The 13679-nt window shown below is 32.1% G+C and overlaps 1 protein-coding gene across 4 annotated transcripts in view; it reads right to left on the bottom strand.

Annotated features, from left to right (window-relative positions):
- Positions 1–13679, bottom strand: part of Qin (tudor domain-containing protein qin) — a 347962-nt gene that overhangs the window by 520 nt on the left and 333763 nt on the right. For all 4 annotated transcript variants that reach the window (XM_076316481.1, XM_076316479.1, XM_076316480.1 and 1 more), the window contains 19 exons: positions 12495–12622; positions 9501–9649; positions 9312–9398; positions 8458–8610; positions 7904–8183; positions 7245–7401; positions 7059–7172; positions 6312–6414; positions 5578–5747; positions 4778–5007; positions 3968–4580; positions 3479–3627; positions 3026–3381; positions 2665–2840; positions 1880–1999; positions 1488–1598; positions 700–1122; positions 526–619; positions 172–322 (listed from right to left, as the gene is read on the bottom strand). In XM_076316481.1, the coding sequence (XP_076172596.1) occupies positions 172–322; positions 526–619; positions 700–1122; positions 1488–1598; positions 1880–1999; positions 2665–2840; positions 3026–3381; positions 3479–3627; positions 3968–4580; positions 4778–5007; positions 5578–5747; positions 6312–6414; positions 7059–7172; positions 7245–7401; positions 7904–8183; positions 8458–8610; positions 9312–9398; positions 9501–9649; positions 12495–12622 (3764 nt within the window). The remainder of the gene's footprint in view (positions 1–171; positions 323–525; positions 620–699; positions 1123–1487; positions 1599–1879; positions 2000–2664; positions 2841–3025; positions 3382–3478; positions 3628–3967; positions 4581–4777; positions 5008–5577; positions 5748–6311; positions 6415–7058; positions 7173–7244; positions 7402–7903; positions 8184–8457; positions 8611–9311; positions 9399–9500; positions 9650–12494; positions 12623–13679) is intronic.

Genomic DNA, 13679 nt, shown 5'->3' with positions numbered 1-13679 from the left:
CTATCATATAATAATGTAATACAAAATTTATTATATTATGCCTTTTTGTAATGAATTCCTTAGATAAAATCAGGCTTAGTTATTGGAATAGAATTAAGAAATGATTTCTTCACATTAATATTTTTAGTATCAGTAGCTTTTTTGAGAAAATGATATGAAAGTAACACTTACTTTTGAGAATTTATTGTTTTGTATTCATCATTACCATAGTCAACATAGAGCAATTTAATTTTAATATCATTTATATCTTCACCAGATTCAGTTTCTACTATCAGACATCTATACCACATATTATCATTGAATTTCGCACAACATGGCATATCTGTAAATAGAGATACTTTTACTTTGCTTCAGACAATTTAAATATAGTTATAAGTTTATACAGTTGTCTAGTTTAATTTTGTATTTAAAATTATTTTATAGATCATTTTTATATTTAAGACAATAGAATTTAGGTTTCAGAAATTAATAAAAGCTAGTTTTTATTAGAAGTAACAAATACATTTGTTAACAGTTAATACTCACTGGGAACAATATTTGTAATCATTGGTTGCTTACACGCGTTTTCTTGTAAATCACTCATTAGAAGTTTATATTGTATACAATAAGTATTTAAAGCCTAAAATGAAAAAAATATCAAATATAAAGCACGAATCTAAAAATAATTTAAAGTATGACGTACTAAATTTTGTTGTATACCATTGTGTTTGCATTTTCCTTCAACTGGGCATAAAATGTAAGAACATTAATACTGCAACATAGTTCTACTTCAAAGAATTTTACATCTTGTAGAACTTCAATTAATTTATTGTTGATTGAAAGATTCTCATTATATATAACGTGAGGTGTCGAAGAAATTATATTCTTTAGCTCAGATGAATTCTTAACATTAGTTACAGCATAGCTTTCATTCTTATTTATGGCGTCCGTATATTGCAGTGATACAGAATATTCACTAACTGCATCTTTTAGTACTTCAACATCTGAACCAGATGAATTTGAGTTTTCAAATAGATCTATGTCACTATCGGGTTCAATATCAATTTTCCATTCATTAATAAGAAATTTAATTAAATTGCACTTTTTTTTACAGTATTTGTTTGGTAGTAGTGTTACATTAATCTGAAAGTATTTCGTTTTATATATTCAGGGATTTATTAAACGAGTGAAAATTACATAAAATAAAATATAGCACATTTTATAAAATATTTTACAGATGCATAAATTTATTAACAAAATTTATAAATTTATTAAAAAAATAATTTATTTGATTTGTGATAAAACATGATTTTGTGTAGTGCGAGCGTACATGAAAATATAATTACTAACATATAAATGTATATATATAATTTTTTACTCGTTTTTTGATGAATTACAAATTAGATCATTTTAAATAATCTTTTTTTCTTTACAGAGGGAATACTGATTACTAAATTATACTGATCTTTATGTTGTTGATGAATTTTATGTTTTGTATGATTACTTACAACATGAAACAAGTCAGTGTCATCAATGCTTGTTACTTTGCATTTTTGATCAACAAGGAGACCATGAATTTTATCCAAATCCTCTGTTCTCCACTTTCCAGTGTCATTTCTCTATCAATAAAATTGATTTAAATAGTACATATTAATATAATATTTTACTGTAGCATGAAAAATACTGTGTATTGAAAAATTGTTATCATTTTATAATGTTTATATGAAATTTTTAGAAAAATTTATTTGCAATTTTAGAATAATGAGAATGGTGCAATAAAACATTTTTATTTTTTTCATTGTTTATACTAGCATTAATGAAACACAAATACAAAATTAGTAGCTAATTAAACGATTAATTAGCTACTAAACGATTGAATGAAATTATTTTAAATGTTTACCGGATTTAAGCCGTGGATGAGACATTTTGTACATTGTGTAGGAATGTTTTCTAAGATAACTTTCTTTTTTACAGTACCAATTGAACATTCTTCGACATTGCCGTAATCTATAAACTCCACCTATAACATATGAATTTTACATTATTAAAAAACATAATACTGTAGAAATTTATATCTAATTAGTGATGGTGGTGGTGGTGGTGGTGGAATAAGGGTGAATAAAGTTCTAGGATATATGTGAATTGAATGAGGTAGTAGTAGGAACAGAACATTAACAAACACACAATTAATAACTACGCTAACTACGTTGACTACGCTGACTACGCTGACTACGCTGTTCTTTCGCAACACGACACGCTTCAACGATTTTCCAACAAGGTCTGCTCTTGATTGCCAATGACCGGTAATGACTGCCAATGACTGTCCCAAACGCTCTTCTTTCATACCTTATATCCTCACACGCATTCATTCCCTTTCATTCTAATTCTTAATCTCTCTCATTTAATGCGTCTGGTCACGTATGCCGAAAATTTCTTAGTACAGCGCTGTCTCAATCGGTAGTAAATTTAATGCAATTCTTTCATTTCATGGAAAGGTCTAATTTACTAATACAAAATTTCTATTAGACAGAATCAATTACTAGGTAGCTCTTCTTTTACACTTCGTTCGCTCGTCTATTCCAAACACTTCGCATTCTTTCCGGACAACACGCAATCCCTTTCATTCTTTCGCATTACCACAATACAAAAGTTGTTGTATAATTAAATAGATGACAACATTTTTACATTGAGTAAGTCATTCCCCCGAATTTTCAGGACTTTCCCTCGATACCACTTTCTATTGGCATGATACTGTGCGATGCACAAGTCTCCTTCAGCCCATACAGTATCACATAATTCTATTGTACAGTTTTTATATACTTTTTCTAACTTTTCTTCTATGTATTGTAATGTCTTTTTACCTAAAAAGTAAAGTGTAAGGAGAATTAAAATATTACGTAAATAAATTATTTACGTTGCTAAAAATGTAAAAATGTATAAAAAAATAAACTTTACATCGATTTATTGTAACATTATTTAATAATGTGTACAATTAAAATAGAAAATTAAAGGCAATGTTATATGTTGAAACTATATTTTAACATACTTTGTTTTATCGAATGCAGATATAGGTAGCCTTCGTGATCCAAAAAAGTAGGCAGAGCTGTAAATGACATTTCTAATATAGGTTCTGCTGGTATCCAAGCCAATAACGTTGGTAACGATGGAGTGTTGTCAAATACTTCTTTTGAACTATAATCCTGACTATCTGAATTTAAATCTGAGTATTGCAATACTCGTTCCGAGGTCTCCAGATCAATGTTCTCTTCGATAGAATTATTAAGTTCATCGTCGATTCTAAACCATTTCGTGTTTGATTCGTATATTGCCAACCTTTTTAATTTCTTTATCAAATCTCGTTTCAGTTCGACTGCCAGAATTTTATCTCGTTTTTTTGCATATCTATACATTTTTTAAATACATTCAAATGGATACAAAATAGATAGAAATAAATAATAGTGAAATATTAGTTTAAAGTATCTTGCAAAGTGTTACATACTCTTTTATAGGTAAGGCAACCCCTTTTTCAACCAACATTCTATTGATAGAATTAATTTGTATTCTCGTGGGTACCAAGGGCCCATCCATTTTTATTTGCTTTATCCAGAGTTCAACAAGAATTGCCGAATTTTCTACATCTTCCTCTTCCTGCGAATTATAAAAAGCAACACTGTACTTTTAAAGAGTAAAATATATCATATTCGGATCTATGAAGATTTATTCGTGGTTTGAATATTTTAATAATAAATGTATATGATTTAATACACTTCAATTTAATGCAATTCTTTCATTTCATGGAAAGGTCTAATTTACTAATACAAAATTTCTATTAGACAGAATCAATTACTATAAATTAGTATTTGAAATATTCTATTTTCTTTTTATTTTTCAAAAATATGTTTAAAAGAATTGAAAGATGTGATTAAATGAAAGTAAAAGTTGCAGCAAACATTCGTGACGTAATTGTTATACAATATTGAATGCTTACAAGTTTCGATATGTAGAATTTAGAATTATAATTGTGATTTATAATCCCATGCAATTCCTCACATGATAATGACGGCCAGCTGGTTGACCCACCGCAAGGTAATATACCGGCCAACTTTATTTTAAACACGTATGTTGGTATTTTGAAGAACGGCGGATACAGTGCTTGTATGTCGTTCATCGAGACGGTTTCTTCGATTCCCATGTCGTACAAAAACACGACAACTTTATCCATAGACTTTATATCGATAATTCGACCGCGATAATACATATTTTTTGAAGAATAGATGGCACAAACTGTATCTTTACTCCAAATGTTTCGTTTGGCAGAGCGGAATTTACTATAAAATTCTTGCATTTGTAAAATCATTTCTTCTACGTCAGTTTGATCGCATGTGGCATCAGATACATAAATACAATCTGGAGACTGGACATTGTGTATTGTAACTTGTATTTTGAATGGATCTACACTATTATCCGATATAATTTTGTTCTCTATATCACTATCGATTGTATTATATGGTTCTGCAGGTTTTTCCATTTCATTGATTTCTTTTTTAGTATTAGTTTTTTTCTTCTGGTTTTTAGTATTTGCAGTTGCACTGTGTGGGCTACTGTAAAATAGAAAAATTATATGAACAGTAGAAACTTAAAAACAAAAATAGCTGAATTATTAATCCTATCAGACCTCAATTTTAAATACTGTGTTTGAAATCTACACTGTATTATAGATAACGTATTTTATTGTTGGGTCCAAAAGGGTTAATCAATATTGGAAATGTGATTATACATATACACCCAGAATATTTACTTTGATTTTGTACTTTGCACCAGATTATTTTTTACTAATAAATTAGTGACATTGTTTTTGTCATGCGTGTACATAGCTATACTATATGTATCTCCAAGTTTCTCAAAAGCAATAATTTTAAATTGTTTCGCATTCATCAGAAATTTTTTGAGGAATTCAGTTGTTTCTGGTTTCCATTGGTCATTGTCACTGGAGAATGGTTTTATATTTCTTAACGAGACTTTTATTGCCTAATGGATAGAAATAATAAGATATTGTTCACATATTTTGGTATGTCAATAAATCTATATTTACAGTACAGGTACAGAGAGCAGATGACGGAGAAATACAATATTTTTTCGTTAATCAACATTTCTGTTTCACTCTTGTCCTGTAAGGTAAGAGCGAGATGGAATGAAAGCGAGTTAGAGGAATTGAAAAATCACTTCTTCTATCGTACCCGCACAGTTGCGCACGTAAAGGTCCTTCGACCTTTAATGCTCCTATCAGACGTCCGAAAGATGTAATAATTGGACAAGTATCAGTGCTTCGTTTGTTTTATATCATTCCTTGTTCGCTTTCGGTCCTTCTCATCTATTTCGCTCTCATTTCGTTTCCTTCTACCTTGGACAAGTAAGAAGTTTGGGAAGGAGCTACAGGATGGGCTGGAATTTGTAGTACAACCGACCAGGGAGTATTATAAAAGTATTTAAAGAAGAGAGGATGGGAGAGAAGAATGATAAAAATAACTAGATTTAGATTAGTGAAAGAATTAAAGGGGGAAAGATATTCGGTAAAGGAAGTGCAACAAGAAAACCTACCTGAGTTCTGCAAGACAAGTAGTTTTTACCTAGTGTTCGTATAGCATCGTAACTCAATATTAATGTGTATCCCAAGTCGACGTAAAAAACTTTTACGGTATTCTCTGTAACATCACATATCGTACCTCTGTACCAAAATCCATCAACTCCTCGTGCCGCACACGGTAAATCTGTATGAAAAATTAACGTATATAATTGGTTTCAATTCTTTAATTAATGCAATCTTTGATGATTTAGTACGATCAATTGATTGTTCAAAGTTAATATTTATATAACGAGTTGTAGAATTAAATTAATTACTATGGCGTAGAATTCTGAACTATAATAGTTGGAGAGCTAAACGGAATTGTAATAAAATATTCTTTCTTTTTCTTTTTTTCTTAAGACTGTATTTGTATTTGCAGTCTATTTTGAAATGTGGTTAAAATATCTATGAATGCATAATTGATATATGGTTTTAACATTTTCATCCAGATACGCAATTTCTATGTTCTGCAAGATACAGTATTCCCGTCTTAAGTGTGCAAAAGAAACTTAGGTTAAATATAAAAATTTTATCCCCATTATTAAGGGGTACACGTGTATGTAATATAGTTCAGAACCGACTATCCGTGTGAGACAATGTTATGAAAAAGGAAACATTTTTTTATTTTTCGCTTTTTTCGCATAATATTTTTTTAAACATTTTCTTGATATACAGAAATTAGAAAATAAATTTATATCGGATACATTACCTTTACAAGGTGCTGGGATAGTATCAATAAAGGATTCATTCTGCTCATATTTCTCAGTCATATCGTGTATCAATTTGTGAAAATATGACCTATCTGCATGTGACTGTGTAACATAAATATACAATTGATATAATTACGTACACATATTATGTGTATACTTAATTAAGAAAATCCAAATATCACTCTCTGATTTAAACAAAGACTTGCTTTCCAAGTTACATAAATCTGCTTAAAAATGTTAGAAAACGTTATTTTATTTAAAAAAATCACAATGTATTTGGACTTTTAACGTTAATACATTTTCAAATCCTTGACATTTTTAGAAAAAAAAAAAAAAAGAAAATTTATTTCATTAAAGCAAAACAAAACAAAAAAATACGTTGATAACCACTACATCGCAATTTTCATATATTTCTTAGTTTCATACTTTTAATTTGAATTATAAAACATTACAAACAATTTTATTTTAATCTTAAATTCAATAAACTTCTATTTAATTGCAATTGTAAAAGATTGTTCCGATGTTATTTGGAACGTAATATTGATGCATCTATACCTTCCCATTTAAGAAGAGAAATTAGAAAAAGAACTATCTCCTCGCTTCAAAAATTTGTCTACTTACACGAGACAACTGCTTTCTAGCATAAAAAATAACAGAAATATTTGGATGGATCGTAATAAGTGGTTCATTGTGTACGGAACGTAGAATTGCAACAAATAAGTAACGTTGAAGACGATTGATCTTACTTTTCGAACGTATATACAACTAGGAGATTCCACGTATAGAATTTCAACGTCCGTGTAATTGTTAATTTCCAACTGTTCTTTGTAAAACGTTTGCGTAGAGTCAGGATTCGTTCTCTGTGGACAGGAAATCGGTGATCAATTTTGCATCTTACAATTGTAACGGAGGTAATGGCGGGCAGCAATTACCATTAATGTATTTTGTGAAACGCAAGTGGCGTATTTCATGTACGTTAACGAGTCTTTCACAGATATCAAGCCCGAATCCTTGGAAGAAATGGCACAGAGCTCAACGTAGTATATATCTCCGGTTATCATCATGATGGACATCGAAACCATGGTATTCCTGAGGCAATCCTTTCGTTAGAATTTTTAGAAACAAACACAAACATTCAAGTCAAATTGTACGTCCGTTTTTCAAACTTGGAATGTACAGTAGTAGATGTATCCTCCAGATCTTTGAGTCTACTACCAATAATACGAAGAATTATAGAAAAATGTTCAGACAATTATTTTTCTATTGTGAGGGGTCAAATATACCACGGAGATTTAACAAATATTTCTCGACACCACGTTTCAGTCTTCTCTCCTTACATTATAATTTTATATTTATTCATAGAAACATATTAGTTTTCTCAAATCTCAAAAGTTCGCGATTCTTCAAGTAAAATTCAATTTTGTTTTCTTAAGAAGCTCGTCGTTTCCGAATAAATCAATATTCCTAATAATTCGCGAGAGATTTCTACACTTGCCCTCGTAAATGTGACACAATGATTTGTTTATTTGAAACCGAAGACGGTACAATATAATTTGAACACGGGTCCCTGCGATTCAGCAACGATGCTTACATGCACACTAGTTTCTTGAAAGCTTGTGTAGCATCGGAATCCCATTTACCATTGTTCGGTACAATATCGAATAATGTGCATCTAAGGGCCATTACTGGTAACATTGCAATCTGTGGTATAATGTTCCTCATTCTCGCCAATGGGACGTTCTTCTCTTTCATTCCGTAATCAATGTATTGTATGGTGTATCTTTCCTCGTTGTTCTTATCCGTTTTTGTGTGCGAAACACGCCCACGATACCAATTTTTGTTTCTGGAACATTTCACGACGTACAATGCATCTGAAAAATAATTAACATTTCTCTATCAATAGGAAATATCATCCAGAGGATAAAGCCGTTCGAACGTTATCGTTTTAAAAAATTATTTTCCTTTGGAAACGAGAAAACATTTCTCGAAAAGAAATCTTCTGAAAGGATTTTTTTTTTGGAAACAATTTTCGATATTGTGAAAAGAAATGGATTCCTAAGGGGTGAAAACGTTAGCTGCAATGTATAACGTACTGTACATATAATGATTATATTAAATAAGAAATTCTCGTAAATACAGTCATACTTAGTGTAACGTTTGTTGGTACGATTCCTGAAGTGTTAGCCATTATTTCCAGTTCTTCGCCAAGTTCTGCGATTTTATTCTGGTTCTGCATCAATTGCACGTAAAAACAAAAAGGGTTCACAATGTGTGTAACGCGAACCATCTCCGAGGATCCTTAAATTTGAACAAAATGACAGTCGAGTTATCAAGACTGGAGTTACTCGTACATTTTTATGTATCGAAAATTAATTTTTTTTTAACCCAGACCAACCGATCGATGATTATTTTTTAAACGATTACTGCATTAGTCGATTACAAAAAGGCATAAATTTCAATTACCGTCCAACCTCTTCTAAGCAGAAGTACCTGATTTAGATATTACTTCATTGTAAACACGTTCATTGTAAACTATTGTAATCCGTAAAACAAGTATTCAACGAGTTTGATCGATGCCCATATTTGTTCAATAATAGAACCACGATGAACGAAAACGAAGCCAGTGTAATCAAATGCATCTGTTCCATAAAAACGTTTAAAGGCCTCGAAAAGTTTGATTAACCGGACAACTGAGCTTGAATCGGACTTGTTTTTGTTGTTATTGCAGAAAGGTAGGCTTTTTGTTTCAAGAATCGAGCTTTTTTCATAATTTTGCAGAGTTACATCGAGATTTCCCTACACTTGTAGAGAAATAGGAGGGGAGTGTATTCATTCAGTTATCCGGGCAGTAGATGGTTTCATTCTCGCGCGACTAGTCTGCGTACGTTACGAAAAATGTCACGATAGGGATAACTTTCATGGAAATTTTTCGTAAATTCGAACACTTTGCAGACGAAAATCAATAATGTCGTCTAAAAATTGTAAATACCAGTACGTACCGACGGTAAGTGAATTTTCAATTTTTCTGGATTGTATAGACCCAGGCGATGTAGGTTTCAGCGACAGAAACGAGGTGCTTTCGACACCTATGAAAATAATATTCGAATTAAGATCGTTCGTCAGTCACTTCGTGTCTACTCGGACGTTTCGTACGATTTGGTAATCGACAAGAAGAAAATTCAATTTACACGAAATGTTGTCCTCCTCGGCCAGTGGTTCAATTTCGTAATCGTATGGTAACGATCCTTTTCGTTGCAAACTGAAACTCGAAACCGGAGGTATTTGTAGAGTGTAGTGCTTCTCGATGGCATCGATGATGCTTTCGTCGACGTTGAACCTGCAAAATGAAAACCGTTTTATCCTTTGAACGAGTAGTATCGATATATTAATACAAACAGGGCCGTTTCAACGAACGAAACGAACATTCTTTTTTTTCAATGTTCCAAAGAAGAGCGATGCTGTTATAAAAGGTTGCACGCGTTTATAATCAATGAAAGCATCCATTGTATTCAAAGAAGCTTGTGTAGCGTGTAGCTACAGTGTATGCCGGCAGACACGTAAAATTAGAATAAGAGACAATTTCAATGAAACGTCACCGGTATATAAATAGAAAATTTATACAGTTGTAATCGAGAGTTTCGTTCGAAGATAGGGGTGCAATTGTGCGTTGCAAGTGCATCGTTGCACGTACGAAAGAAGCGAAGTCACAGGAAGGTAGGCCATTGTATCGTTTACATCGTTTAATTGTGTTTTCTTTGTTTTTTTTCTTTTTTTTTGTGGGAGAATCGAGCGTTTGGAAATACTGGAAGGAATAAAAGAAATTAAGGAAACTTTGCCGATCGAAATCGTAAAGTTAAAGGGTACCATTACGGAATGGATTGGTACGTTGAGTTTGCGAGAGGCGAGCAACGAACCATCTTCCTTGTACCTTCCTACGAGACCGTGTCAGGCTCTGTATATTACAAAGGTCGTTTAAATAATAAAATTTCGAATGGGACGGCGAGATCGCACTTGAATGCAAACTCGTGTCGTAAGCAAGAACTTTGGGAAGTCAAACTCGAAACGTAAATGGAACGTAAATGGAACTTTAACCGAACGTAGAGTGTAGAACGGAAATGGAACTCTCAGAAATGAAACTGCAATTCAACGGGATGGAAACGCAAATGGAACACCGATGTTTTTGCGACACCCTTTTCGATTTACGTTGACCAAATCCCTGAACGATATTGGTTCATTGTTTCGGCTAATTTTTATTTTACAAACCTTTTAAATAATTTCACGATTCGTACTCGGTGTACGCGATACGGTATTTTACTCGTCTGAGTTGTACTCGTCTGAAATTGAAAAAAGAGAAGAACTCCAGAAACGATTTTAATTTATAAATCAGTCGTCGCTATCGTCCGAAACGAAACGAAACATATTTTTCTTTTTGATAAAGTTGTACGCGATTGTACGGAGTAAAACGTTATAAAATTGTTGACCTCTTCGAGCGATAAGAAAGAACTGTTGGAAATATTTAACGATTTCGCAAATAAATTGCAAACATCGTAGGTTGAACGACTTGGAAGATTTCAGACGTAGCGATGCGATATGGTGTTATAAATTCAAACGATTCCTTTGTCATAGAATTTGATCGATCTACACTAGCGGAGAGTTTGTCCTACCATTGATCAAGAAGATCCTATTTGCTCTGGTTTACTGAAATACAGGCGAAACGACACTTGTTCTCGCGGTTGAAAAAACAAAAATTTTTTCGAAGCGGCTTTATAACGCAACCGTAGGCACATTTCACTTTAATTAATTACTCTTATACCTTTCTCTCTCTCGCTCACTCACTTTTCGTTTGGACATCTGTAAGCTGCTTACGGATATAAACGACAGAGGATTTGTCCGACTCTGCACCATCGTCGGTACCGAGGGAAATAAATTGTTCAATACGTACTGGAGATTTTGATTTATCAAAAGCTTTAGTTTTTACTGCGTCGGGAAACTGTTCCGTATGTTTCAAGACTGGTTAAAGGATTCAATTTTGTCCGCTTGTTTCGTTTTGTTTGATTGTTTTTTTTTTTCTCGTGGATCGCGACGAATAAAATACATTCGGAATAATAAAAGAAAACGACGCCCGAGCGCATAGGTAAATTCAATTTTTTCCCCCCGATAAATTGCAAAGATAAAGAAAATCTTGGTGAACGAAGAACCGAATCTCGCCTTGTTTGGTGGATCTGGATCAAGGAATATTTCATTATGCGTAAATATTGCATTTTCTTTCAACGTTCTCGAGTATTTAAATATTGTTTCAGTTATTAGACACGTTTCTATTTACGAATTATTTTAAATGGAATTATTTTTGATGGTATACGGAAGTGATATTTAAAATCGAACAATTTGGAACAAGTACGACGAGGAAGTGGAATTAATTATAATTCTCTGGGTTCTGTACGTTGCGCACTGTCTTTTTAGATTTTCCCTGCTTTCAGTGGTGGCGTCAGTTATGTTTATAAAAGTACTTTCCAGTTTCCGGCTATAGCGACAATTTTGGAAAATATTAATTTCGGTTAAGGATCTAAACAGCCACTCTCTTGTTTCCTCAAAACTCATAACGAAGTATACAAAAAAGCAATGACCATTAATGCTTGCATTCGAAAGTGGCCAGATAATACAATAAACTGCACGAAGGAAGCTAGAAGTGTAGTACAAATGAAATCCTTTTACGATTATTAGTAAATATTGATGCTTAATTCGAGGTATTAAATCAGGAGAATTATTTTGTGCTGTTAAGTAGATAATTAACGAAAAGAACATTTTTGTTTCCTCATTTTTAACCTCCGATATTTTAAACTGTCATTTGAAAACTATTTTGTAATAAATTTATACACGACAGCGAGGAATTTTGCTTTAAATTGATATTGGATAATATCGGTACAATGTAAACAATTATTTCTGACTCGAAATTTACCGTTATTACAACCATTGTCAATTATCATTTGCGAAAATCATGTAATTAAATAATCTCAGCAATAAGTATAACAAACAGGTAGTAACGTTTTTTGTGCACACTTCGTGTATATACTTAACAAATTTGATTGCATCGTATTTGTAGATGAAACCTTGTAATTAAATTTTTATTTGTACACGATAACAAACCGATGGAAAATTTGATAACGGAGTGAAATATTGCTTACTTGATTTTCTGATCCTCCGGAACGGAATTTATTATCAAATAGCAAGGCATATCGGCTAACTTTTTCAATTTTTGTATCACCTGCTGGAGATTTACGTTCTCAAGATTGTCTGCAATCGATGCACTCATCTAAAAAACAAAATGTTGTTTGTGAATAGAAATTTCAATTATTCGGTGAACTGGAAACTGAAATTCCTAATATTGATACAAGGGGAAATTTTCTAACGCGCAACTATATTTACAATATTATCCTCACTGCTATTGGTCACGACGTAGTTGTTAAATAGGTCTGCGAATTGATATTTTAATTTAAATTTGAAGCTTTCTAAAAAAACTTTGAAAAAGTTTCGAATCGATTGAGCCGCGAGACACTTTGAAATCTGATTTTAATTTGCATCTTTCGTACCTTACAGACGGTTTATAATATTGTACGATAACGAGATTATTATTTTTTAATTTTCTTCCGTTACCGTCGAAGCACAAAGAACGTATTAAAATTAATCAACCGAAGACAATACTTTCTCGCCTGGACAGCTCATTTCGATGACCGTCGGCTGTTCATAATAATTTCATTATGAAAATTTGTATCCCTCCTGTCACGTACACACGCTGTAGCTCACAGGGGAAGATTTTAAATTTGAAACGTTTTATGACACACGGAAAATTGGCAATGTCATCTAATTTTAGTTGAATTACTTTCGGCAGTAGTATGTTCGAACTTTAATGAAAAATCTGTACGTGTTCACGTACGTTTAAAACAGTAGCTTATTCTGCGACGAGAAATCAAGGGAAATTCATTTTAATAATTGAATCTTGTTCGTTCTTGCCGGTTGACGTGTTCAAAAAGTAACCGCAAAGTTCATTATAAATTATGATTACAAAATTATATTCTTTTACACATTTGAAAATTTCACCGTAATTTTGTCCTACGAGAGCTATTCGTTTAGATCGAAACAAAGATTCGAACCGATCGATTAATTTATTTTTTGTAAAAGTTTGTATAAACTCTTATAGTTTTGATCTTGTGTATGGAATGTATGTACACGAAGTAAAGAAACTGAAAGAGTATTTAAACTTAAAGATCAATCGTGTGTACAAATAAACGTGTATTGTTATATCGTGTACTAATTAGAATAAAATGTTTAGTTCTTAGAATAGAAAGTATTAAATAATACTTTACTACAAT

Source organism: Ptiloglossa arizonensis, chromosome 7 (genome assembly GCF_051014685.1).
Source record: "Ptiloglossa arizonensis isolate GNS036 chromosome 7, iyPtiAriz1_principal, whole genome shotgun sequence".
NCBI lineage: Eukaryota > Metazoa > Arthropoda > Insecta > Hymenoptera > Colletidae > Ptiloglossa > Ptiloglossa arizonensis.
The sequence above is the reverse complement of the archived record's forward strand: the minus strand, read 5'-3'. Positions and strand labels throughout refer to the sequence as shown.